Below are 27800 nucleotides of genomic sequence, written 5' to 3'. Positions count from 1 at the left end.
GGCACCCTATTCCCTATATAGTGATCTACTTTTGACCGAGGCCCATAGGGCTAATGGCACCCTATTCCCTATATAGTGATCTACTTTTGACCAAGGCCCATAGGGCTAATGGCACCCTATTCCATAGTAAGGTGTATATATCTAGGCTCTGGTTACCTTCCCCATGTCCTAACATTAAAGGAGTAGTTCATTATTTTTACAACATGACGTTAGCTGGTTCCTCACCCTGAAAGTAGTCTATGGGCCAGGAGAAACTGGAATCTATGGTGCAGTTATCTTTAATCAACCCTTTTCAAACGTCAGCTAACTTTAGCCACCGCTAGCTACAAATCAATGGATGTGATGGGGGCATGTTTAGAAACAAATACTGTCCAAGTCACCTGACATCAACTCCTTATTTGGTTTGATGTTACTTGGTTTGAGTTACTTTAAGAGGATTTGGCCATGTAAAAGATAAACATGCTCACCCCCCATCACTTCCATTGATTTTTAGCTAGCGGTTGCTAAAGTTAGCTTAGGTTTATAATGACTGTTTCTCCTGGCTCATAGGCTACTTTCAAGGTGAGGAACCATCTAACATCATGTTGTAAAATAGTGAACAACTCCTTTAACCATTAGGGGTTAAAGTGCAAAACTGACCCTAGATCAACATATAATGGGAGCTTTGCCCTGCACCAGATGGACTCGACTACTAATGTCATTCATGTTGTAATCTTTGTTGTGGTGCTTTGTGCCTGACTGGAATCTATTGTGATTTGTACCTCAGAGTCCCACTAGAGGTGAAATGGAAGTTGTCCAGCGCGGAGACGTACTCTAAGATGCGTCTGAAACTAGTGCCTAACTACCAGTACGACACTCACCAGGAAGCCAGTGCCTTCAGAGACAACATGGGTACGCCTTATGAGAGGACAACTATACATCGCATGTTAGGACTTTATGTGCTTCGCCCAGTTATGACGTCGTAGCCATGTCTACCAGATTTCAGTGAATTGCTTTTGTTGAACAGAAGCAAGTTACCAATCTAAATTGGTAGGTGATCTGTTTTCGTGTGCAGGTTAGCACCGGGCACTGCTGTGTTTTGAACATGTGTTTTAAAAATCTGTGTTCAGGTAACATTAGATTAGAAGACCTTTATTTTCCTAAGATTGGGGAATTCATTTGGCATTAAGCTTCACAACATCAGAAGAAAAAAAAGAGGTATCATCCTGAATCTCTGCTCAGGTAATATAGGTCTGTGAGTGTGTGTTCAGGTAATATAGGTCTGTGAGACTGTGCTCAGGTAATATAGGTCTGTGAGACTGTGCTCAGGTAATATAAGTCTGTGAGAGTGTGCTCAGGTAATATAGGTCTGTGAGAGTGTGCGCAGGTAATATAGGTCTGTGAGAGTGTGCTCAGGTAATATAGGTCTGTGAGAGTGTGCTCAGGTAATATAGGTCTGTGAGAGTGTGCTCATGTAATATAGGTCTGTGAGAGTGTGCTCAGGTTCAGTAGAATGTATTGTCTGTCTGCATCTCTCCACATCAGGAGCTGATAGTCCTCGCAGTTCAGAACCCCTCCCATTGGCTGTTGCCAAGGAGGCCAAAGTGAGTGACATGGAGGATGACCAGTTAGGAGAAGAGGACATTGTCTTTCTGGACAATAAGTGAGTGACTTGATCTCCACCCCCCTACCCACTCCACATATCAACCTCAGCACCAACTAGTAAAATAATCAGCAAGCCCTTGGTTAGTTGAATCAGAAATGCTAGTGGTGAAATATTCATCTGATACATGTCTTTTCTCTAACGGTTCCTCAGGGTGGAGGGGGAGGACGACAGTCAGAAGGAGAAGCTGGTTCTGTCAGAGGACTGTGAACTCATCACCATCGTGGCGGTGATTCCGGGACGACTGGAGGTCACCACACATCACCTGTACTTCTACGACGCCAGCAGCGAGAAGGAAGAGACGGAAGAGGGTGAGGACATAAAGACGTCTGGCAATGAACACTATGGGGCAGTTTCCCAGACACAGATTAAATCTAGTCTTGAGACCGGTAAAGCTATATCAATGGAGATTCTCCATTCAGCAGGCTTCTTAGTCCAGACCCAGGCTTCATCTGACCAGAGGATCTGTCTTTGTGTATGCATCATTCCCCAGTCACAGTAAAGAACAGTCACTGCTGACGTCATGATACCATTGAATCTTGACAAACTTCTATCTATCCAGGAATTGGTTTTGATTTCAAGCGGCCCCTGTCTCAGCTGAGAGAGGTGCACCTGAGACGCTACAACCTGCGTCGCTCTGCTGTGGAGCTGTTCTTCATCGACCAGTCACACTACTTCATCAACTTCAAGAAGAAGGTGTGTCTCTAGTCTAACTGCTAGATTCAAGGGCCTGAGGCCTTTAGTACAGTGAAGGCTAATGAGGGGTAGATGGCTCCCAGTAATGGCTGGACTAGAGTCAATGTATTGGTATCAAACACAAGGAAACCATGCCTTTGTTGTGGCTGATACCATTCTGTTTCCAGCCGAGCCACGTCCTCCGATTTAACGTGGCACCAGCCACCACTGTCTTTGTACCACAGTGTTGATCCAAATACCTGTAATAAGATGTGGAATTGTATCATTATTTGACACTAATGATAATGCGAAGTGATATGAAAAGGACCAGTGTAAGAGACATGTATAACTTGACCCCGACCTCCCTCCCCAGGTGAGGAACATGGTGTACTCTAGGATCCTGGGGCTGCGGCCCCCCAACCTCTTCTATTTCGGCTCCCGCTCTCCTCAGGAGCTCCTCAAGGCTTCTGGACTCACACAGGTACAGCTGTTAACTCTGTCTGCATCACAAATGGGACTCTATTCCCTATGTAAGGCCCATTGGGCTCTGGTCAAAAGAAGTGCACTATATAGGGAATAGGGTGCAGTTTGGGATGCAGCCTGTGTGTTACACCGATAACTATTGATTCAGTAAGGACCTACTACCTCAGCCTACTGCCTCAGCCTACTGCCTCAGCCTACTGCCTCAGCCTACTACCACAGCCTACTACCACACCCTACTGCCTCAGCCTACTACCTCAGCCTACTACCACAGCCTACTACCACAGCCTACTACCTCAGCCTACTACCACAGCCTACTACCACAGCCTACTACCACAGCCTACTGCCTCAGCCTACTGCCTCAGCCTACTGCCTCAGCCTACTGCCTCAGCCTACTGCCTCAGCCTACTACCTCAGCCTACTACCACAGCCTACTACCACAGCCTACTACCACAGCCTACTACCTCAGCCTACTACCACAGCCTACTGCCTCAGCCTACTGCCTCAGCCTACTACCACAGCCTACTGCCTCAGCCTACTACCACAGCCTACTGCCTCAGCCTACTGCCTCAGCCTACTACCACAGCCTACTGCCACAGCCTACTGCCTCAGCCTACTGCCTCAGCCTACTGCCTCAGCCTACTACCTCAGCCTACTGCCACAGCCTACTACCTCAGCCTACTGCCTCAGCCTACTACCTCAGCCTACTACCACAGCCTACTACCACAGCCTACTACCACAGCCTACTGCCTCAGCCTACTGCCTCAGCCTACTGCCACAGCCTACTGCCTCAGCCTACTACCTCAGCCTACTGCCTCAGCCTACTACCTCAGCCTACTGCCTCAGCCTACTGCCTCAGCCTACTGCCTCAGCCTACTACCACAGCCTACTGCCTCAGCCTACTACCTCAGCCTACTGCCACAGCCTACTGCCTCAGCCTACTACCTCAGCCTACTGCCTCAGCCTACTACCTCAGCCTACTGCCACAGCCTACTGCCTCAGCCTACTGCCTCAGCCTACTGCCTCAGCCTACTACCTCAGCCTACTGCCTCAGCCTACTGCCTCAGCCTACTACCTCAGCCTACTACCTCAGCCTACTTACTACCTCAGTAACATCTTAATGATTGAGTCTCAGATGATGATGTCAAACATGTCAACTAAACTAAGAGGAAGCTAACTGTTTGTGTTTGTCATTAGAGATGGGTATGCAGAGAGGAAGCTAACTGTTTGTGTTTTGTCATTAGAGATGGGTATGCAGAGAGAAAGCTAACTGTTTGTGTTTGTCATTAGAGATGGGTATGCAGAGAGGAAGCTAACTGTTTGTGTTTGTCATTAGAGATGGGTATGCAGAGAGGAAGCTAACTGTTTGTGTTTGTCATTAGAGATGGGTATGCAGAGAGGAAGCTAACTGTTTGTGTTTGTCATTAGAGATGGGTATGCAGAGAGGAAGCTAACTGTTTGTGTTTTGTCATTAGAGATGGGTATGCAGAGAGGAAGCTAACTGTTTGTGTTTGTCATTAGAGATGGGTATGCAGAGAGGAAGCTAACTGTTTGTGTTTGTCATTAGAGATGGGAATGCAGAGAGGAAGCTAACTGTTTGTGTTTGTCATTAGAGATGGGTATGCAGAGAGGAAGCTAACTGTTTGTGTTTGTCATTAGAGATGGGTATGCAGAGAGGAAGCTAACTGTTTGTGTTTTGTCATTAGAGATGGGTATGCAGAGAGGAAGCTAACTGTTTGTGTTTGTCATTAGAGATGGGTATGCAGAGAGGAAGCTAACTGTTTGTGTTTGTCATTAGAGATGGGTATGCAGAGAGGAAGCTAACTGTTTGTGTTTGTCATTAGAGATGGGAATGCAGAGAGGAAGCTAACTGTTTGTGTTTGTCATTAGAGATGGGTATGCAGAGAGGAAGCTAACTGTTTGTGTTTGTCATTAGAGATGGGTATGCAGAGAGGAAGCTAACTGTTTGTGTTTTGTCATTAGAGATGGGTATGCAGAGAGGAAGCTAACTGTTTGTGTTTTGTCATTAGAGATGGGTATGCAGAGAGGAAGCTAACTGTTTGTGTTTTGTCATTAGAGATGGGTATGCAGAGAGGAAGCTAACGGTTTGTGTTTTGTCATTAGAGATGGGTATGCAGAGAGATTTCCAACTTTGAATATCTGATGCAACTGAACACCATCTCTGGACGTACCTACAACGACCTGTCTCAGTACCCTGTGGTAAGTCCCTGTCCCGTAAACCAGGGAGGGAGGGAGGAATGAAATTAATAAACAGAAGAATCAACAAACGAATGAATCATTGAATCTATGAATGAATGAATGAATGAACAGAAGAATCAACAAACAAATGAATCATTGAATCTATGAATGAATTAACAAACAAATGAATCATGAATGCAGGAACAAATGAGCGTAGTAGTCCAGTCTAATCTAATGGTGTCCCTGGGTTGGGTTGGGTCCAGTTCCCATGGGTGCTGAGTGACTACACCTCTCCAGATCTGGACCTGGAGAACCCAGCCGTGTTCAGAGACCTGTCCAAACCCATGGGAGTAGTCAACCCCCGCCACGCACAGAACGTCAGGGAGAAGTGAGTACTGCAGTGACCTCGCACAGAGAACTCCAGGGCTGTGTCCCAAATGGCACCCAGTTTCCTATGTACACTAGGTCACTATTTATAACCAGGGAATAGGTGGCTCTGGTCAAAAGCAGATCCACTATGTAGGGAAGATGATGCTTTGGGACACAGACCAGATCATCTCCAGTTCTGTTTAAACACCAAGCTCATCCTAGTAAATGTGTTGTGTGATCTGAATTCAGTCTGTTTTATAATGACCAGTATTTTACACAGCCTACGTGCTCCACAAATACACTGTGTTACTGCCTGTGTTTCATGTTGAATTCATTATTGTTCCTGTTAATGCAGGGTACCATTTGAATCATTGTGTCTTGTCTGATCAGGTATGAGAGCTTTGAGGACTCAACGGGCACCATAGATAAGTTCCACTATGGAACACACTACTCTAACGCTGCAGGAGTCATGCACTACATGATCCGTATGGAGCCCTTCACTACCCTCCACATCCAGCTGCAGAGTGGCAGGTACAGTAACCCTCCACTACCCTCCACATCCAGCTGTAGGTACAGTAACCCTTCACTACCCTCCTCATCCAGCTGTAGAGTGGCAGGTACAGTAACCCTTCACTACCCTCCACATCCAGCTGCAGAGTGGCAGGTACAGTAACCCTTCACTACCCTCCACATCCAGCTGTAGGTACAGTAACCCTCCACTACCCTCCACATCCAGCTGTAGGTACAGTAACCCTTCACTACCCTCCTCATCCAGCTGCAGAGTGGCAGGTACAGTAACCCTTCACTACCCTCCACATCCAGCTGTAGGTACAGTAACCCTCCACTACCCTCCTCATCCAGCTGTAGGTACAGTAACCCTCCACTACCCTCCACATCCAGCTGTAGGTACAGTAACCCTTCACTACCCTCCACATCCAGCTGTAGGTACAGTAACCCTTCACTACCCTCCTCATCCAGCTGTAGGTACAGTAACCCTTCACTACCCTCCTCATCCAGCTGTAGGTACAGTAACCCTTCACTACCCTCCTCATCCAGCTGTAGGTACAGTAACCCTTCACTACCCTCCTCATCCAGCTGTAGGTACAGTAACCCTCCACTACCCTCCTCATCCAGCTGTAGGTACAGTAACCCTCCACTACCCTCCTCATCCAGCTGTAGGTACAGTAACCCTTCACTACCCTCCTCATCCAGCTGTAGGTACAGTAACCCTCCACTACCCTCCACATCCAGCTGCAGAGTGGCAGGTACAGTAACCCTCCACTACCCTCCTCATCCAGCTGTAGGTACAGTAACCCTTCACTACCCTCCACATCCAGCTGTAGGTACAGTAACCCTTCACTACCCTCCACATCCAGCTGTAGGTACAGTAACCCTCCACTACCCTCCACATCCAGCTGCAGAGTGGCAGGTACAGTAACCCTCCACTACCCTCCACATCCAGCTGCAGAGTGGCAGGTACAGTAACCCTCCACTACCCACATCCAGCTGCAGAGTGGCAGGTACAGTAAACCTCCACTACCCTCCTCATCCAGCTGCAGAGTGGCAGGTACAGTAACCCTTCACTACCCTCCTCATCCAGCTGTAGGTACAGTAACCCTCCACTACCCTCCTCATCCAGCTGTAGGTACAGTAACCCTCCACTACCCTCCTCATCCAGCTGTAGGTACAGTAACCCTTCACTACCCTCCTCATCCAGCTGTAGGTACAGTAACCCTTCACTACCCTCCTCATCCAGCTGTAGGTACAGTAACCCTTCACTACCCTCCTCATCCAGCTGTAGGTACAGTAACCCTTCACTACCCTCCTCGTCCAGCTGTAGGTACAGTAACCCTTCACTACCCTCCTCATCCAGCTGCAGAGTGGCAGGTACAGTAACCCTTCACTACCCTCCTCATCCAGCTGTAGGTACAGTAACCCTTCACTACCCTCCTCATCCAGCTGTAGGTACAGTAACCCTTCACTACCCTCCTCATCCAACTGTAGGTACAGTAACCCTTCACTACCCTCCTCATCCAGCTGTAGGTACAGTAACCCTTCACTACCCTCCTCATCCAGCTGTAGGTACAGTAACCCTTCACTACCCTCCTCATCCAGCGGTAGGTACAGTAACCCTCCACTACCCTCCACATCCAGCTGTAGGTACAGTAACCCTCCACTACCCTCCACATCCAGCTGTAGGTACAGTAACCCTTCACTACCCTCCTCATCCAGCTGTACGTACAGTAACCCTCCACTACCCTCCTCATCCAGCTGTAGGTACAGCAGGGGTGTGTGTATATTGGGTTGTTTGAAGACACAAGTGTGTAACGTATTAACCTAACACTTCAAAGTGTGTGTGTGTGTGTTTCATTTGAACAGTGTGGTTCCTGGCCGTGTGTGTTTCATTTGAACAGTGTGGTTCCTGGCCGTGTGTGTTACATTTGAACAGTGTGGTACCTGGCCGTGTTACATTTGAACAGTGTGGTACCTGGCCGTGTTACATTTGAACAGTGTGGTACCTGGCCGTGTTACATTTGAACAGTGTGGTACCTGGCCGTGTGTGTTACATTTGAACAGTGTGGTACCTGGCCGTGTTACATTTGAACAGTGTGGTACCTGGCCGTGTTACATTTGAACAGTGTGGTACCTGGCCGTGTGTGTTACATTTGAACAGTGTGGTTCCTGGCCGTGTTACATTTGAACAGTGTGGTACCTGGCCGTGTTACATTTGAACAGTGTGGTTCCTGGCCGTGTTACATTTGAACAGTGTGGTTCCTGGCCGTGTTACATTTGAACAGTGTGGTACCTGGCCGTGTGTGTTACATTTGAACAGTGTGGTACCTGGCCGTGTTACATTTGAACAGTGTGGTACCTGGCCGTGTTACATTTGAACAGTGTGGTACCTGGCCGTGTTACATTTGAACAGTGTGGTACCTGGCCGTGTGTGTTACATTTGAACAGTGTGGTTCCTGGCCGTGTTACATTTGAACAGTGTGGTTCCTGGCCGTGTTACATTTGAACAGTGTGGTTCCTGGCCGTGTTACATTTGAACAGTGTGGTACCTGGCCATGTGTGTTACATTTGAACAGTGTGGTACCTGGCCGTGTGTGTTACATTTGAACAGTGTGGTACCTGGCCGTGTGTGTTACATTTGAACAGTGTGGTACCTGGCCGTGTTACATTTGAACAGTGTGGTACCTGGCCGTGTGTGTTACATTTGAACAGTGTGGTACCTGGCCGTGTGTTACATTTGAACAGTGTGGTACCTGGCCGTGTGTGTTACATTTGAACAGTGTGGTACCTGGCCGTGTGTGTTACATTTGAACAGTGTGGTACCTGGCCGTGTGTGTTACATTTGAACTGTGTGGTACCTGGCCGTGTGTGTTACATTTGAACAGTGTGGTTCCTGGCCGTGTGTGTTACATTTGAACAGTGTGGTACCTGGCCGTGTTACATTTGAACAGTGTGGTACCTGGCCGTGTTACATTTGAACAGTGTGGTTCCTGGCCGTGTGGGTTACATTTGAACAGTGTGGTACCTGGCCGTGTTACATTTGAACAGTGTGGTACCTGGCCGTGTTACATTTGAACAGTGTGGTTCCTGGCCGTGTGTGCTACATTTGAACAGTGTGGTTCCTGGCCGTGTTACATTTGAACAGTGTGGTACCTGGCCGTGTTACATTTGAACAGTGTGGTACCTGGCCGTGTGTGTTACATTTGAACAGTGTGGTACCTGGCCGTGTGTGTTACATTTGAACAGTGTGGTACCTGGCCGTGTTACATTTGAACAGTGTGGTAGCTGGCCGTGTGTGTTACATTTGAACAGTGTGGTTCCTGGCCGTGTATGTTACATTTGAACAGTGTGGTACCTGGCCGTGTGTGTTACATTTGAACAGTGTGGTACCTGGCCGTGTTACATTTGAACAGTGTGGTACCTGGCCGTGTGTGTTACATTTGAACAGTGTGGTACCTGGCCGTGTGTGTTACATTTGAACAGTGTGGTACCTAGCCGTGTGTGTTACATTTGAACAGTGTGGTACCTGGCCGTGTGTGTTACATTTGAACAGTGTGGTACCTGGCCGTGTGTGTTACATTTGAACAGTGTGGTACCTGGCCGTGTGTGTTACATTTGAACAGTGTGGTACCTGGCCGTGTTACATTTGAACAGTGTGGTACCTGGCCGTGTGTGTTACATTTGAACAGTGTGGTACCTGGCCGTGTTACATTTGAACAGTGTGGTACCTGGCCGTGTTACATTTGAACAGTGTGGTACCTGGCCGTGTGTGTTACATTTGAACAGTGTGGTTCCTGGCCGTGTGTGCTACATTTGAACAGTGTGGTTCCTGGCCATGTTACATTTGAACAGTGTGGTACCTGGCCGTGTTACATTTGAACAGTGTGGTATCTGGCCGTGTTACATTTGAACAGTGTGGTTCCTGGCCGTGTTACATTTGAACAGTGTGGTACCTGGCCGTGTTACATTTGAACAGTGTGGTACCTGGCCGTGTTACATTTGAACAGTGTGGTACCTGGCCGTGTTACATTTGAACAGTGTGGTACCTGGCCGTGTTACATTTGAACAGTGTGGTTCCTGGCCGTGTTACATTTGAACAGTGTGGTACCTGGCCGTGTTACATTTGAACAGTGTGGTTCCTGGCCGTGTTACATTTGAACAGTGTGGTTCCTGGCCGTGTTACATTTGAACAGTGTGGTTCCTGGCCGTGTTACATTTGAACAGTGTGGTTCCTGGCCGTGTTTCATTTGAACAGTGTGGTTCCTGGCCGTGTTACATTTGAACAGTGTGGTACCTGGCCGTGTGTGTTACATTTGAACAGTGTGGTACCTGGCCGTGTTACATTTGAACAGTTTGGTTCCTGGCCGTGTGTGCTACATTTGAACAGTGTGGTTCCTGGCCGTGTTACATTTGAACAGTGTGGTACCTGGCCGTGTTACATTTGAACAGTGTGGTACCTGGCCGTGTTACATTTGAACAGTGTGGTTCCTGGCCGTGTTACATTTGAACAGTGTGGTACCTGGCTGTGTTACATTTGAACAGTGTGGTACCTGGCCGTGTTACATTTGAACAGTGTGGTACCTGGCCGTGTTACATTTGAATAGTGTGGTACCTGGCCGTGTTACATTTGAACAGTGTGGTACCTGGCCGTGTGTGTTACATTTGAACAGTGTGGTTCCTGGCCGTGTTACATTTGAACAGTGTGGTACCTGGCCGTGTTACATTTGAACAGTGTGGTTCCTGGCCGTGTTACATTTGAACAGTGTGGTTCCTGGCCGTGTTACATTTGAACAGTGTGGTTCCTGGCCGTGTTACATTTGAACAGTGTGGTTCCTGGCCGTGTTACATTTGAACAGTGTGGTACCTGGCCGTGTGTGTTACATTTGAACAGTGTGGTACCTGGCCGTGTGTGTTACATTTGAACAGTGTGGTACCTGGCCGTGTGTGTTACATTTGAACAGTGTGGTACCTGGCCGTGTGTGTTACATTTGAATAGTGTGGTTCCTGGCCGTGTTACATTTGAACAGTTTGGTACCTGGCCGTGTGTGTTACATTTGAACAGTGTGGTACCTGGCCGCGTGTGTTACATTTGAACAGTGTGGTACCTGGCCGTGTGTGTTACATTTGAACAGTGTGGTACCTGGCCGTGTGTGTTACATTTGAACAGTGTGGTACCTGGCCGTGTGTGTTACATTTGAACAGTGTGGTTCCTGGCCGTGTGTGTTACATTTGAACAGTGTGGTACCTGGCCGTGTGTGTTACATTTGAGCAGTGTGGTACCTGGCCGTGTGTGTTACATTTGAACAGTGTGGTTCCTGGCCGTGTTACATTTGAACAGTGTGGTACCTGGCCGTTTGTGTTACATTTGAACAGTGTGGTACCTGGCCGTTTGTGTTACATTTGAACAGTGTGGTACCTGGCCGTGTGTGTTACATTTGAACAGTGTGGTACCTGGCCGTTTGTGTTACATTTGAACAGTGTGGTACCTGGCCGTTTGTGTTACATTTGAACAGTGTGGTACCTGGCCGTGTGTGTTACATTTGAACAGTGTGGTACCTGGCCGTGTGTGTTACATTTGAGCAGTGTGGTACCTGGCCGTGTGTGTTACATTTGAACAGTGTGGTTCCTGGCCGTGTTACATTTGAACAGTGTGGTACCTGGCCGTTTGTGTTACATTTGAACAGTGTGGTACCTGGCCGTTTGTGTTACATTTGAACAGTGTGGTACCTGGCCGTGTGTGTTACATTTGAACAGTGTGGTAACTGGCCGTGTTACATTTGAACAGTGTGGTTCCTGGCCGTGTTACATTTGAACAGTGTGGTACCTGGCCGTGTTACATTTGAACAGTGTGGTTCCTGGCCGTGTTATATTTGAACAGTGTGGTTCCTGGCCGTGTTACATTTGAACAGTGTGGTTCCTGGCCGTGTTACATTTGAACAGTGTGGTTCCTGGCCGTGTTACATTTGAACAGTGTGGTTCCTGGCCGTGTTACATTTGAACAGTGTGGTACCTGGCCGTGTTACATTTGAACAGTGTGGTTCCTGGCCGTGTTACATTTGAACAGTGTGGTACCTGGCCGTGTTACATTTGAACAGTGTGGTTCCTGGCCGTGTTACATTTGAACAGTGTGGTTCCTGGCCGTGTTACATTTGAACAGTGTGGTTCCTGGCCGTGTTACATTTGAACAGTGTGGTTCCTGGCCGTGTTACATTTGAACAGTGTGGTTCCTGGCCGTGTTACATTTGAACAGTGTGGTACCTGGCCGTGTTACATTTGAACAGTGTGGTACCTGGCCGTGTTACATTTGAACAGTGTGGTACCTGGCCGTTTGTGTTACATTTGAACAGTGTGGTACCTGGCCGTGTGTGTTACATTTGAACAGTGTGGTACCTGGCCGTGTTTCATTTGAACAGTGTGGTACCTGGCCGTGTTACATTTGAACAGTGTGGTACCTGGCCGTGTGTGTTACATTTGAACAGTGTGGTTCCTGGCCGTGTATGTTACATTTGAACAGTGTGGTACCTGGCCGTGTGTGTTACATTTGAACAGTGTGGTACCTGGCCGTGTTACATTTGAACAGTGTGGTACCTGGCCTTGTGTGTTACATTTGAGCAGTGTGGTACCTGGCCGTGTGTGTTACATTTGAACAGTGTGGTTCCTGGCCGTGTTACATTTGAACAGTGTGGTACCTGGCCGTTTGTGTTACATTTGAACAGTGTGGTACCTGGCCGTTTGTGTTACATTTGAACAGTGTGGTACCTGGCCGTGTGTGTTACATTTGAACAGTGTGGTAACTGGCCGTGTTACATTTGAACAGTGTGGTTCCTGGCCGTGTTACATTTGAACAGTGTGGTACCTGGCCGTGTTACATTTGAACAGTGTGGTTCCTGGCCGTGTTACATTTGAACAGTGTGGTTCCTGGCCGTGTTACATTTGAACAGTGTGGTTCCTGGCCGTGTTACATTTGAACAGTGTGGTTCCTGGCCGTGTTTCATTTGAACAGTGTGGTTCCTGGCCGTGTTACATTTGAACAGTGTGGTTCCTGGCCGTGTTACATTTGAACAGTGTGGTACCTGGCCGTGTTACATTTGAACAGTGTGGTACCTGGCCGTGTTACATTTGAACAGTGTGGTACCTGGCCGTTTGTGTTACATTTGAACAGTGTGGTACCTGGCCGTGTGTGTTACATTTGAACAGTGTGGTACCTGGCCGTGTTTCATTTGAACAGTGTGGTACCTGGCCGTGTTACATTTGAACAGTGTGGTACCTGGCCGTGTGTGTTACATTTGAACAGTGTGGTACCTGGCCGTGTTACATTTGAACAGTGTGGTACCTGGCCGTGTGTGTTACATTTGAACAGTGTGGTTCCTGGCCGTGTATGTTACATTTGAACAGTGTGGTACCTGGCCGTGTGTGTTACATTTGAACAGTGTGGTACCTGGCCGTGTTACATTTGAACAGTGTGGTACCTGGCCGTGTGTGTTACATTTGAACAGTGTGGTACCTGGCCGTGTGTGTTACATTTGAACAGTGTGGTACCTAGCCGTGTGTGTTACATTTGAACAGTGTGGTACCTGGCCGTGTGTGTTACATTTGAACAGTGTGGTACCTGGCCGTGTGTGTTACATTTGAACAGTGTGGTACCTGGCCGTGTTACATTTGAACAGTGTGGTACCTGGCCGTGTGTGTTACATTTGAACAGTGTGGTACCTGGCCGTGTTACATTTGAACAGTGTGGTACCTGGCCGTGTTACATTTGAACAGTGTGGTACCTGGCCGTGTGTGTTACATTTGAACAGTGTGGTTCCTGGCCGTGTGTGCTACATTTGAACAGTGTGGTTCCTGGCCGTGTTACATTTGAACAGTGTGGTACCTGGCCGTGTGTGTTACATTTGAACAGTGTGGTTCCTGGCCGTGTGTGCTACATTTGAACAGTGTGGTTCCTGGCCGTGTTACATTTGAACAGTGTGGTACCTGGCCGTGTTACATTTGAACAGTGTGGTACCTGGCCGTGTTACATTTGAACAGTGTGGTTCCTGGCCGTGTTACATTTGAACAGTGTGGTACCTGGCCGTGTTACATTTGAACAGTGTGGTACCTGGCCGTGTTACATTTGAACAGTGTGGTACCTGGCCGTGTTACATTTGAACAGTGTGGTACCTGGCCGTGTTACATTTGAACAGTGTGGTACCTGGCCGTGTGTGTTACATTTGAACAGTGTGGTTCCTGGCCGTGTTACATTTGAACAGTGTGGTACCTGGCCGTGTTACATTTGAACAGTGTGGTTCCTGGCCGTGTTACATTTGAACAGTGATGTTCCTGGCCGTGTTACATTTGAACAGTGTGGTTCCTGGCCGTGTTACATTTGAACAGTGTGGTACCTGGCCGTGTTACATTTGAACAGTGTGGTTCCTGGCCGTGTTACATTTGAACAGTGTGGTTCCTGGCCGTGTTACATTTGAACAGTGTGGTACCTGGCCGTGTATGTTACATTTGAACAGTGTGGTACCTGGCCGTGTTACATTTGAACAGTTTGGTTCCTGGCCGTGTGTGCTACATTTGAACAGTGTGGTTCCTGGCCGTGTTACATTTGAACAGTGTGGTACCTGGCCGTGTTACATTTGAACAGTGTGGTACCTGGCCGTGTTACATTTGAACAGTGTGGTTCCTGGCCGTGTTACATTTGAACAGTGTGGTACCTGGCTGTGTTACATTTGAACAGTGTGGTACCTGGCCGTGTTTCATTTGAACAGTGTGGTTCCTGGCCGTGTGTGTTACATTTGAACAGTGTGGTTCCTGGCCGTGTTACATTTGAACAGTTTGGTACCTGGCCGTGTGTGTTACATTTGAACAGTGTGGTTCCTGGCCGTGTTACATTTGAACAGTGTGGTACCTGGCCGTGTGTGTTACATTTGAACAGTGTGGTACCTGGCCGTGTGTGTTACATTTGAGCAGTGTGGTACCTGGCCGTGTGTGTTACATTTGAACAGTGTGGTACCTGGCCGTTTGTGTTACATTTGAACAGTGTGGTACCTGGCCGTGTGTGTTACATTTGAACAGTGTGGTAACTGGCCGTGTTACATTTGAACAGTGTGGTTCCTGGCCGTGTTACATTTGAACAGTGTGGTACCTGGCCGTGTTACATTTGAACAGTGTGGTTCCTGGCCGTGTTACATTTGAACAGTGTGGTTCCTGGCCGTGTTACATTTGAACAGTGTGGTTCCTGGCCGTGTTTCATTTGAACAGTGTGGTTCCTGGCCGTGTTACATTTGAACAGTGTGGTTCCTGGCCGTGTTACATTTGAACAGTGTGGTACCTGGCCGTGTTACATTTGAACAGTGTGGTACCTGGCCGTGTTACATTTGAACAGTGTGGTACCTGGCCGTTTGTGTTACATTTGAACAGTGTGGTACCTGGCCGTGTGTGTTACATTTGAACAGTGTGGTACCTGGCCGTGTTTCATTTGAACAGTGTGGTTCCTGGCCGTGTGTGTTACATTTGAACAGTGTGGTTCCTGGCCGTGTTACATTTGAACAGTTTGGTTCCTGGCCGTGTGTGTTACATTTGAACAGTGTGGTTCCTGGCCGTGTTACATTTGAACAGTGTGGTACCTGGCCGTGTTACATTTGAACAGTGTGGTTCCTGGCCGTGTTACATTTGAACAGTGTGGTTCCTGGCCGTGTTACATTTGAACAGTGTGGTTCCTGGCCGTGTTACATTTGAACAGTGTGGTTCCTGGCCATGTTTCATTTGAACAGTGTGGTTCCTGGCCGTGTTACATTTGAACAGTGTGGTTCCTGGCCGTGTTACATTTGAACAGTGTGGTACCTGGCCGTGTGTGTTACATTTGAACAGTGTGGTTCCTGGCCGTGTGTGTTACATTTGAACAGTGTGGTACCTGGCCGTGTGTGTTACATTTGAACAGTGTGGTACCTGGCCGTGTTACATTTGAACAGTGTGGTACCTGGCCGTGTTTCATTTGAACAGTGTGGTTCCTGGCCGTGTGTGTTACATTTGAACAGTGTGGTTCCTGGCCGTGTTACATTTGAACAGTTTGGTTCCTGGCCGTGTGTGTTACATTTGAACAGTGTGGTTCCTGGCCGTGTTACATTTGAACAGTGTGGTACCTGGCCGTGTTACATTTGAACAGTGTGGTTCCTGGCCGTGTTACATTTGAACAGTGTGGTTCCTGGCCGTGTTACATTTGAACAGTGTGGTTCCTGGCCGTGTTACATTTGAACAGTGTGGTACCTGGCCGTGTGTGTTACATTTGAACAGTGTGGTACCTGGCCGTGTGTGTTACATTTGAACAGTGTGGTACCTGGCCGTGTGTGTTACATTTGAACAGTGTGGTACCTGGCCGTCCGTGTTACATTTGAACAGTGTGGTACCTGGCCGTGTGTGTTACATTTGAACAGTGTGGTTCCTGGCCGTGTTACATTTGAACAGTGTGGTACCTGGCCGTGTGTGTTACATTTGAACAGTGTGGTACCTGGCCGTGTGTGTTACATTTGAACAGTGTGGTACCTGGCCTTGTGTGTTACATTTGAACAGTGTGGTACCTGGCCTTGTGTGTTACATTTGAACAGTGTGGTTCCTGGCCGTGTTACATTTGAACAGTGTGGTTCCTGGCCGTGTTTCATTTGAACAGTGTGGTTCCTGGCCGTGTTACATTTGAACAGTGTGGTTCCTGGCCGTGTTACATTTGAACAGTGTGGTACCTGGCCGTGTTACATTTGAACAGTGTGGTACCTGGCCGTGTTACATTTGAACAGTGTGGTACCTGGCCGTGTTACATTTGAACAGTGTGGTACCTGGCCGTGTTACATTTGAACAGTGTGGTACCTGGCCGTGTTTCATTTGAACAGTGTGGTTCCTGGCCGTGTGTGTTACATTTGAACAGTGTGGTTCCTGGCCGTGTTACATTTGAACAGTTTGGTTCCTGGCCGTGTGTGTTACATTTGAACAGTGTGGTTCCTGGCCGTGTGTGTTACATTTGAACAGTGTGGTTCCTGGCCGTGTTACATTTGAACAGTGTGGTACCTGGCCGTGTTACATTTGAACAGTGTGGTTCCTGGCCGTGTTACATTTGAACAGTGTGGTTCCTGGCCGTGTTACATTTGAACAGTGTGGTTCCTGGCCGTGTTACATTTGAACAGTGTGGTTCCTGGCCGTGTTACATTTGAACAGTGTGGTACCTGGCCGTGTGTGTTACATTTGAACAGTGTGGTTCCTGGCCGTGTGTGTTACATTTGAACAGTGTGGTTCCTGGCCGTGTTACATTTGAACAGTGTGGTACCTGGCCGTGTGTGTTACATTTGAACAGTGTGGTTCCTGGCCGTGTGTGTTACATTTGAACAGTGTGGTACCTGGCCGTGTTACATTTGAACAGTGTGGTACCTGGCCGTGTGTGTTACATTTGAACAGTGTGGTTCCTGGCCGTGTTACATTTGAACAGTGTGGTACCTGGCCGTGTGTGTTACATTTGAACAGTGTGGTACCTGGCCGTGTTACATTTGAACATTGTGGTACCTGGCCGTGTGTGTTACATTTGATCAGTGTGGTACCTGGCCTTGTGTGTTACATTTGAACAGTGTGGTACCTGGCCGTGTTACATTTGAACAGTGTGGTACCTGGCCGTGTTACATTTGAACAGTGTGGTACCTGGCCGTGTTACATTTGAACAGTGTGGTACCTGGCCGTGTGTGTTACATTTGAACAGTGTGGTACCTGGCCGTGTGTGTTACATTTGAACAGTGTGGTACCTGGCCGTGTGTGTTACATTTGAACAGTGTGGTACCTGGCCGTGTGTGTTACATTTGAACAGTGTGGTACCTGGCCGTGTGTGTTACATTTGAACAGTGTGGTACCTGGCCGTGTGTGTTACATTTGAACAGTGTGGTACCTGGCCGTCCGTGTTACATTTGAACAGTGTGGTACCTGGCCGTGTGTGTTACATTTGAACAGTGTGGTACCTGGCCGTGTGTGTTACATTTGAACAGTGTGGTACCTGGCCTTGTGTGTTACATTTGAACAGTGTGGTACCTGGCCTTGTGTGTTACATTTGAACAGTGTGGTTCCTGGCCGTGTGTGTTACATTTGAACAGTGTGGTACCTGGCCGTGTGTGTTACATTTGAACAGTGTGGTTCCTGGCCTTGTGTGTTACATTTGAACAGTGTGGTACCTGGCCTTGTGTGTTACATTTGAACAGTGTGGTTCCTGGCCGTGTGTGTTACATTTGAACAGTGTGGTACCTGGCCTTGTGTGTTACATTTGAACAGTGTGGTACCTGGCCTTGTGTGTTACATTTGAACAGTGTGGTACCTGGCCGTGTGTGTTACATTTGAACAGTGTGGTACCTGGCCGTGTGTGTTACATTTGAACAGTGTGGTACCTGGCCGTGTTACATTTGAACAGTGTGGTTCCTAGCCGTGTTACATTTGAACAGTGTGGTACCTGGCCGTGTGTGTTGCAGGTTTGACTGTGCAGATCGTCAGTTCCACTCTGTAGCGGCAGCCTGGCAGGCTCGCATGGAGAGTCCCGCTGACGTCAAGGAGCTCATCCCTGAGTTCTTCTACTTTCCAGAGTTCCTGCAGAACATCAACGGTGAGTAGCACTAGGGCTGTGTTCCCTTCACATGAGGAAGACTAGGGCTGTGTTCCCTTCACATGAGGAAGACTAAGGCTCTGTTCCCTTCACATGAGGAAGACTAAGGCTGTGTTCCCTTCACATGAGGAAGACTAAGGCTGTGTTCCCTTCACATGAGGAAGACTAAGGCTGTGTTCCCTTCACATGAGGAAGACTAGGGCTGTGTTCCCTTCACATGAGGAAGACTAAGGCTGTGTTCCCTTCACATGAGGAAGACTAAGGCTGTGTTCCCGTCACATGAGGAAGACTAAGACTGTGTTCCCTTCACATGAGGAAGACTAGGGCTGTGTTCTCTTCACATGAGGATGACGAAGGCTGTGTTCCCTTCACATGAGGAAGACTAAGGCTGTGTTAGCGAACTCACTCTGGAGTGTCAAAGTGCGCTCTGGGAACTGTCAAACCAGAGTTCTCTATAATCTGAGTAGATTTATGAAATCATCCTAAATGGAATGCAACGATGTTATGTTAATTCCTATTCACAAGTCATTCCTTACACAGTATATCAACACAACAGAAATATGGCCTATCGTAGTGTTTCATAGAGCCTCACACCCTACCAACTGTTGGGCACTCTGTTTACGTAGCTGAGGAAGGATTGACTGTCTCTGTGTGTGTGTTTACTGCAGGGTTTGACCTGGGCAGTCTGCAGATGACCCAGAACAATGTGACTGATGTTCTGTTACCACAATGGGCCTTGTCTAGAGAAGACTTCATCAGGAAACACAGGAAAGCTCTGGTGAGGCCTTCCACCTGGGAAAAATCATCTATGGGAAACGCTGGTGCAACCCCCACAGCCATGCTACACTCTCTGATTGGACACATTTTAATCAAGTAATCAAATACATTTCCTTGTACAAATGCATTTGTCCCCCAATATGGTGCAGGAGTGTGAACACGTTTCCTCTCACCTCCATGAGTGGATTGACCTGATCTTTGGCTGCAAGCAGAGAGGGGAGGAGGCGGTGGAGGCTCTCAATGTCTTCTACTACTGCACCTATGAAGGTATGGAGAGAGAAGGGCTGAGTCCCGAATGACACCCTATTCTCTATATACTGTAGGTCACTACTTTGGACCAAAGCCCTATGGCTCCTAGTCTAAAGTAGTGCACTATATAGGGAAAAGGGTACAATTAGAGACTCTCAACTTCGCCCAATGTGATATGAGGAGTAGGAGTGGGTGAGAGAGCTCTTCCCTCCATCCTCACTCAGACACCACAATGTATACTAGGTACATTTCCATATCATAAGAGTTCTGTTCTATTCTGTTGTGTTCTATTCTGTTGTATCCTGTTCTGGTCTGTCCTATTCTGGTCTGTCCTATTCTGGTCTGTTCTATTCTGGTCTGTCCTATTCTGGTCTGTCCTAATCTGGTCTGTCCTATTCTGGTCTGTCCTATTCTGTTCTGTCCTATTCTGGTCTGTTCTGTTCTATTCTGTTCTGTCCTATTCTGGTCTGTTCTATTGTTCTTTTCTGGTCTGTTCTGTCCTATTCTGGTCTGTTCTGTCCTATTCTGGTCTGTTCTGTCCTATTCTGGTCTGTTATATTGTTCTTTTCTGGTCTGTTCTGTCCTATTCTGGTCTGTTCTGTCCTATTCTGGTCTGTCCTATTCTGGTCTGTCCTATTCTGGTCTGTTCAGTTGTTCTTTTCTGGTCTGTTCTGTTCCATTCTGATCTGTTCTGTCCTATTCTGGTCTGTTCTGTCCTATTCTGGTCTGTTCTGTCCTATTCTGGTCTGTTCTGTCCTATTCTGGTCTGTTCTATTGTTCTTTTCTGGTCTGTTCTGTTCTATTCTGGTCTGTCCTATTCTGGTCTGTTCTGTTGTTCTTTTCTGGTCTGTTCTGTTCTATTCTGGTCTGTCCTATTCTGGTCTGTTCTATTGTTCTTTTCTGGTCTGTTCTGTCCTATTCTGGTCTGTTCTGTCCGATTCTGGTCTGTTCTGTTCTGTTCCATTCTGTTGTTCTTTTCTGGTCTGTTCTGTCCTATTCTGATCTGTTCTGTCCTATTCTGGTCTGTTCTGTCCTATTCTGGTCTGTTCTGTCCTATTTTGGTCTGTTCTGTCCTATTCTGGTCTGTTCTATTGTTCTTTTCTGGTCTGTTCTGTCCTATTCTGGTCTGTCCTATTCTGGTCTGTTCTGTCCTATTCTGGTCTGTTCTGTTCTATTCTGGTCTGTTCTATTCTGGTCTGTTCTGTTCTAATCTGGTCTGTTCTGTTCCATTCTGATCTGTTCTGTCCTATTCTGGTCTGTTCTATTGTTCTTTTCTGGTCTGTTCTGTCCTATTCTGGTCTGTTCTGTCCTATTTTGGTCTGTTCTGTTGTTCTTTTCTGTTCTGTTCTATTCTGGTCTGTTCTGTCCTATTCTGGTCTGTTCTGTCCTATTCTGGTCTGTTCTGTCCTATTCTGGTCTGTTCTGTTGTTCTTTTCTGGTCTGTTCTGTTCTATTCTGTTCTGTTCTATTCTGGTCTGTTCTGTTGTTCTTTTCTGGTCTGTTCTGTTCTGTTCTGGTCTGTTCTGTCCTATTCTGGTCTGTTCTATTCTGTTCTGTTCTATTCTGGTCTGTTCCATTCTGTTGGTCTGTTGTGTTCTATTTATTAAATTCTGTTATTTTGTGTAGGTGCGGTGGATCTGGACGCCATAGCCAATGAGACGGAGCGCAAGGCCCTGGAGGGCATCATCAGTAACTTTGGACAGACGCCCTGTCAACTACTCAAGGTGTGTGTGTGTGTGTGTGTGTCTCTCTCAAGGTCTGACCCCTGTCACATTACATTTACAGTCCTGCTTGATTTGTTAAACACTCCCTCAATTTAGAGTCTCACTCCATAAACCAGAGGGAATGGTTGTATTGAGTCTGGAGAGTAGAGTGTGTGTGTGTTTGACTGAAGGACACTGTTTAACAGTGTCTGGGTGTCTGTAGCTCCCTGCCTGGGTGTCTGTCTGTAGCTCCCTGTCTGGGTGTCTGTCTGTAGCTCCCTGTCTGGGTGTCTGTCTGTAGCTTCCTGCCTGGGTGTCTGTCTGTAGCTCCCTGCCTGGGTGTCTGTCTGTAGCTCCCTGTCTGGGTGTCTGTCTGTTGCTCCCTGTCTCGGTGTCTGTCTGTAGCTCCCTGCCTGGGTGTCTGTCTGTAGCTCCCTGCCTGGGTGTCTGTCTGTAGCTCCCTGCCTGGGTGTCTGTCTGTAGCTCCCTGCCTGGGTGTCTGTCTGTAGCTCCCTGCCTGGGTGTCTGTCTGTAGCTCCCTGCCTGGGTGTCTGTCTGTATCTCCCTGTCTAGGTGTCTGTCTGTAGCTAGCTGTCTGGGTGTCTGTAGCTAGCCGTCTGGGTGTCTGTAGCTAGCTGTCTGGGTGTCTGTCTGTAGCTAGCTGTCTGGGTGTCTGTCTGTAGCTAGCTGTCTGGGTGTCTGGCTGTAGCTAGCTGTCTGTAGCTAGCTGCCTGGGTGTCTGTAGCTCCCTGTCTGGGTGTCTGTCTGTAGCTAGCTGTCTGTAGCTAGCTGTCTGGGTGTCTGTCTGTAGCTCCCTGTCTGGGTGTCTGTAGCTCCCTGTCTGGGTGTCTGTAGCTCCCTGTCTGGGTGTCTGTCTGTAGCTAGCTGTCTGGGTGTCTGTAGCTAGCTGTCTGGGTGTCTGTAGCTAGCTGTCTGGGTGTCTGTCTGTAGCTAGCTGTCTGTAGCTAGCTGTCTGGGTGTCTGTAGCTAGCTGTATGGGTGTCTGTAGCTCCCTGTCTGGGTGTCTGTAGCTAGCTGTCTGTAGCTAGCTGTCTGGGTGTCTGTAGCTAGCTGTCTGGGTGTCTGTAGCTAGCTGTCTGGGTGTCTGTCTGTAGCTAGCTGTCTGGGTGTCTGTTTGTAGCTAGCTGTCTGTAGCTAGCTGTCTGGGTGTCTGTCGTTGGACACCACCAACACCTGGGTACTGAGATCTACCCCTGGGGCGAAGAGACCGCTGAGGAACCGCTGGGTTCCATGTCTGGTGTCTGTAGCTCCCTGTCTGGGTGTCTGTAGCTCCCTGTGTGGGTGTCTGACTGTAGCTAGTTGTCTGGGTGTCTGTAGCTAGCTGTCTGGGTGTCTGTCTGTAGCTAGCTGTCTGGGTGTCTGTCTGTAGCTAGCTGTCTGGGTGTCTGTCTGTAGCTAGCTGTCTGGGTGTCTGTCTGTAGCTAGTTGTCTGGGTGTCTGTAGCTAGCTGTCTGGGTGTCTGTCTGTAGCTTGCTGTATGTAGCTAGCTGTCTGGGTGTCTGTAGCTAGCTGTCTGGGTTTCTGTCTGTAGCTAGCTGTCTGGATGTCTGTAGCTGGGTGTCTGTAGCTAGCTGTCTGGGTGTCTATAGCTAGCTGTCTGGGTGTCTGTCTGTAGCTAGCTGTCTGTAGCTAGCTGTCTGTAGCTAGCTGTCTGGATGTCTGTAGCTGGGTGTCTGTAGCTAGCTGTCTGGGTGTCTATAGCTAGCTGTCTGGGTGTCTGTCTGTAGCTAGCTGTCTGTAGCTAGCTGTCTGGATGTCTGTAGCTGGGTGTCTGTAGCTAGCTGTCTGTGTGTCTGTAGCTAGCTGTCTGGGTGTCTGTAGCTAGTTGTCTGAGTGTCTGTCTGCAGCTAGCTGTCTGTAGCTAGCTGTCTGGGTGTCTGTAGCTAGCTGTCTGGGTGTCTGTCTGTAGCTTGCTGTATGTAGCTAGCTGTCTGGGTGTCTGTAGCTAGCTGTCTGGGTTTCTGTCTGTAGCTAGCTGTCTGGATGTCTGTAGCTGGGTGTCTGTAGCTAGCTGTCTGGGTGTCTGTAGCTAGCTGTCTGGGTGTCTATAGCTAGCTGTCTGGGTGTCTCTCTGTAGCTAGCTGTCTGTAGCTAGCTGTCTGGATGTCTGTAGCTGGGTGTCTGTAGCTAGCTGTCTGGGTGTCTATAGCTAGCTGTCTGGGTGTCTGTAGCTAGGTGTCTGGCTATAGCTAGTATCTCAGTGGGACATTGACTGACTCAGTGTGCTCCTTTCTTTCTTTCATTCTTTCTTTCTTGTTAGGAGCCACACCCTCCTCGTATGTCTTCAGAGAATGCATCTAGGAGGCAGGCCCGCATGGACACTCTACCCCCCAACCTGTTTGAACAGCTCGACAAACTACGCCCTTTTAAGGAGGTAAAGAGAGGAATCATTCTCCTATATTTCATTAGAAACATAACGTTTCTCTAGTAGTCTATATTATATCCCCTACATTTAAAATTACAATGACCACTTCAGTATTCAAATGTTGAGTGTGTGTGTGGTGTGTGTGTGTGTGTGCTCCTAGGTGGTGTGTGATGGGCGACCTCTGGTCCAGGCGGTGGTTCCCAGGAACCAGAACCGCTCCTTTATCATCCAGGGCTCTGACGTACTGGTAAGAACACACACACACACACACACACACACACACACAGGCAGCAGGTAGCCTAGCAGTTGGAGTGTTGGTCGACCAGCCTTCTTATTTGCAGTAGTTAATCAATATTAAATCAAGATGATTGTTTGAAGAAATGACCAAACCTCTCTCAGTAGTGAATTTCCACGACAGTCTCCGTTGATAATGGTTGACGCTGGCCGTGACCTCCCTCTCCCAGGGTGTCTCAGGGGGACTGGGGATCTGCAAAAAACACTTTTCCAATTCACACATGGTATTAATACACACTTGTTATTGTGTGAAATAGGACAAATACTGTATTCGCACCAAGTTATTACACACACACACACACACACACACACACACACACACACACACACACACACACACAAAGATACAAACTAGAGAAGGGACACCTCACTGACACCAGCCTCTCTCACACACAACACAGCTACATGAAACAGCACATTCACACACAGCACAGCTACATGAAACAGCACATTCACACACAGCTACATGAAACAGCACATTCACACACAGCACAGCTACATGAAACACATTCACACTCAACACAGCTACATGAAACAACACATTCACACACAACACATTCACACACAACACAGCTACATGAAACAACACATTCACATTAAACAACACATTCACACACAACACAGCTACATGAAACAACACATTCACATGAAACAAGGTGTGCTAAAGGTTTTGGACCTTTCTGCTTGGTTGAAGAGACACAGAGGTGTTGGACCTTTCTGCTTGGTTGAAGAGATACAGAGGTGTTGGACCTTTCTGCTTGGTTGAAGAGATACAGAGGTGTTGGACCTTTCTGCTTGGTTGAAGAGATACAGAGGTTTGGACCTTTCTGCTTGGTTGAAGAGATACAGAGGTGTTGGACCTTTCTGCTTGGTTGAAGAGATACAGAGGTGTTGGACCTTTCTGCTTGGTTGAAGAGATACAGAGGTGTTGGACCTTTCTGCTTGGTTGAAGAGACACAGAGGTGCTGCACAAGTCCGGTAACTTTCTTAGGTCAACCAGAAATCCCAGTTGGTAGACTCCTGGAATGAGGAGGAGTCTGGGAATGAGGAGTCTGGGAATGCTCTTACCAGGACTTCTGGGAAACCCAGGAATTTTGGGGGGAAAGTTACCAGAATTGTTTAACCCTAGTGCAGTATGGGGCTTCTTTTGACTGTCTCCCTCCCTGCTCTCTTCCTACCCTGTAGGTGACAGTGAGTTCTGACGGCCTGATTGGGACCCACAGCTGGCTGCCTTACGATAAGAACATCGCCAACTACTTCACCTTCACCAAGGACCCCACCGTGGCCAATCCCAAGTAAGTTAGTGGCCCTACAGAATGCCTGCCAAGAAATGACAACAAAAAGTAAATCCCACTCTAAACACCGAGAGAAGGATAAGGAGGACCCCACCACACACAGTGTTCTGCATCCCAAATGGCACCCTATCCCCTATATAGTGCCCTACAGGACCCTATGGGCTCTGGTCAAAAGGAGTGAGCTAAATGGGGCACAGTGTTCCATTTGGGACTCACCCTGTGTAGTGTGTAGCCATCCCATCTGGTCCCCAGCTCAGCCGCATGCTTTTATTCATGTGACTTCAAAGCACAAGTTGAAATGGATGGAGAAGTCTGCGTTTTATGAGGTTGGAGCGTTAGAACTGCTCTGGCCCTATAAACATGTGTCTTATTGAGATTAGTCTGAATGGGAAACACTTGAGTTCCTTTTCATTGATAAACAACATCTTTCTGCTAGAAAATGTTAAAGGACAAATCACCATTTGTTTATATCAACATGACACAACTATAGAAACATTTTGGTTTCAACAACCTCTCTTTTCCTTCAGTTAAAGGCCCATTATTGTAAATCATTACTAGGTTTACTCAACCTCCTCTCTTGGCTCTCTCTCCTCCCTCCTACAGAACCCAGCGGTTCCTCAGCGGTCTCTTCGCCCCAGGGGTAGATCTCAGTACCCAGGTGTTGGTGGTGTCCAACGATGGCCGTCTGCTGTTCAGTGGAGGACACTGGGACTGCAGCCTCCGAGTCACCCAGCTGGGAAAGGGCAAACTGGTGGGCAGGATCTGCCGACACATCGGTGAGCTACAAGATAGTGATGGGAGGACGGTGAGGGAGGGAGGACGGTGAGGGAGGGAGGACGGTGAGGGAGGGGGGACGGTGAGGGAGGGAGGGAGGTGAGTGAGGGAGGGAGGTGAGTGAGGGAGGGAGGTGAGTGAGGGAGGACGGTGAGTGAGGGAGGACGGTGAGGGAGGGAGGGAGGGAGGACGGTGAGGGAGGGAGGGAGGATGGTGAGTTAGGGAGGACGGTGAGGGAGGGAGGACGGTGAGGGAGGGAGGACGGTGAGGGAGGGAGGACGGTGAGGGAGGACGGACGGTGAGGGAGGACGGTGAGGGAGGGAGGGAAAGGGGAGGGAGGGAGGGAAAGAGGACTGGGAGGGAGGACGGGGAGGGAGGGAAGATGGGGGGGGGCGGATGGGAGACCATGTTTCAATTTTGTCATAGTAAGAGTTTTAGGATCAGTTTTGGCTTTTAGATCAAAATCAGTAAGTTTACTTGGACAGGGGGGATCTGATTCTAGATCAGTAAGGTTACTTGGACAGGGGGGATCTGATTCTAGATCAGTAAGGTTACTTGGACAGGGGGGGTCTGATTCTAGATCCGTAAGGTTACTTGGACAGGGGGGATCTGATTCTAGATCAGTAAGGTTACTTGGACAGGGGGGATCTGATTCTAGATCAGTAAGGTTACTTGAACAGGGGGGGGGGTCTGATTCTAGATCAGTAAGTTTACTTGGACAGGGGAGGATCTGATTCTAGATCAGTAAGGTTACTTGGACAGGGGGGGATCTGATTCTAGATCAGAAAGGTTACTTGGACAGGGGGGATCTGATTCTAGATCAGTAAGGTTACTTGGACAGGGGGGGATCTGATTCTAGATCAGCCCCCAAATAGTTATATTGTAATTTCTGTTGTCCAGAAAGAGATGAGAGTTACTGTCTGTCCTGTAGACAGGACAGACAGACCTGGTAACATGTCTGATAGTGATGAGTGTCCTGTCTGCCCTGTAGACCTGGTAACATGTCTGAAAGTGATGAGTGTCCTGTCTGTCCTGTAGACGTGGTGACATGTCTGATAGTGATGAGTGTCCTGTCTGTCCTGTAGACCTGGTAACATGTCTGATAGTGATGAGTGTCCTGTCTGTCCTGTAGACGTGGTGACATGTCTGATAGTGATGAGTGTCCTGTCTGTCCTGTAGACCTGGTAACATGTCTGAAAGTGATGAGTGTCCTGTCTGTCCTGTAGACGTGGTGACATGTCTGATAGTGATGAGTGTCCTGTCTGTCCTGTAGACCTGGTAACATGTCTGATAGTGATGAGTGTCCTGTCTGTCCTGTAGACGTGGTGACATGTCTGATAGTGATGAGTGTCCTGTAGACCTGGTAACATGTCTGATAGTGATGAGTGTCCTGTAGACGTGGTGACATGTCTGATAGTGATGAGTGTCCTGTAGACCTGGTAACATGTCTGATAGTGATGAGTGTCCTGTCTGTCCTGTAGACCTGGTGACATGTCTGATAGTGATGAGTGTCCTGTCTGTCCTGTCTGTCCTGTAGACGTGGTGACATGTCTGATAGTGATGGGTGTCCTGTCTGTCCTGTAGACCTGGTAACATGTCTGATAGTGATGAGTGTCCTGTCTGTCCTGTAGACCTGGTAACATGTCTGATAGTGATGAGTGTCCTGTCTGTCCTGTAGACCTGGTGACATGTCTGATAGTGATGAGTGTCCTGTCTGTCCTGTAGACCTGGTGACATGTCTGATAGTGATGGGTGTCCTGTCTGTCCTGTAGACCTGGTCACATGTCTGATAGTGATGAGTGTCCTGTCTGTCCTGTCTGTCCTGTAGACGTGGTGA

At 48.2% G+C, this 27800-nt stretch overlaps 2 protein-coding genes and 1 long non-coding RNA gene across 12 annotated transcripts in view; 2 read left to right on the top strand and 1 right to left on the bottom strand.

Annotated features, from left to right (window-relative positions):
- Positions 1–27800, top strand: part of nbeal2 (neurobeachin-like 2) — a 140418-nt gene that overhangs the window by 106799 nt on the left and 5819 nt on the right. For 4 of the 5 annotated variants that reach the window (XM_036936160.1, XM_036936151.1, XM_036936146.1 and 1 more), the window contains 16 exons: positions 767–891; positions 1525–1642; positions 1796–1953; positions 2205–2338; positions 2691–2798; positions 4922–5017; positions 5260–5384; positions 5756–5896; positions 18355–18485; positions 19154–19263; positions 19412–19529; positions 21138–21235; positions 23496–23609; positions 23761–23847; positions 25080–25189; positions 25793–25965. In XM_036936160.1, the coding sequence (XP_036792055.1) occupies positions 767–891; positions 1525–1642; positions 1796–1953; positions 2205–2338; positions 2691–2798; positions 4922–5017; positions 5260–5384; positions 5756–5896; positions 18355–18485; positions 19154–19263; positions 19412–19529; positions 21138–21235; positions 23496–23609; positions 23761–23847; positions 25080–25189; positions 25793–25965 (1946 nt within the window). Of the gene's footprint in view, positions 1–766; positions 892–1524; positions 1643–1795; positions 1954–2204; positions 2339–2690; positions 2799–4921; positions 5018–5259; positions 5385–5755; positions 5897–18354; positions 18486–19153; positions 19264–19411; positions 19530–21137; positions 21236–23495; positions 23610–23760; positions 23848–25079; positions 25190–25792; positions 25966–27001; positions 27049–27800 lie in introns of those variants that run through there. The other variant, XM_036936164.1, reaches the window with a different exon arrangement.
- Positions 6036–7775, top strand: LOC118937379. Its single transcript, XR_005034726.1, has 3 exons — positions 6036–6349; positions 6933–7088; positions 7253–7775. It is a non-coding gene; the product is annotated as an uncharacterized LOC118937379 (long non-coding RNA).
- Positions 26361–27800, bottom strand: part of LOC118937376 — a 1862-nt gene continuing 422 nt past the window's right edge. For 2 of the 6 annotated variants that reach the window (XM_036936180.1, XM_036936179.1), the window contains one exon: positions 26361–27737. In XM_036936180.1, coding sequence (XP_036792075.1) covers positions 26877–27737 — 861 coding nt within the window. In that variant the 3' untranslated portion in view covers positions 26361–26876. Of the gene's footprint in view, positions 27738–27793 lie in introns of all 6 variants that reach the window. The other 4 variants (XM_036936174.1, XM_036936182.1, XM_036936186.1 and 1 more) reach the window with 4 other exon arrangements.

This window comes from Oncorhynchus mykiss, chromosome 2 (genome assembly GCF_013265735.2).
Source record: "Oncorhynchus mykiss isolate Arlee chromosome 2, USDA_OmykA_1.1, whole genome shotgun sequence".
NCBI classification, from domain to species: Eukaryota; Metazoa; Chordata; class Actinopteri; order Salmoniformes; family Salmonidae; genus Oncorhynchus; species Oncorhynchus mykiss.
The sequence above is the reverse complement of the archived record's forward strand: the minus strand, read 5'-3'. Positions and strand labels throughout refer to the sequence as shown.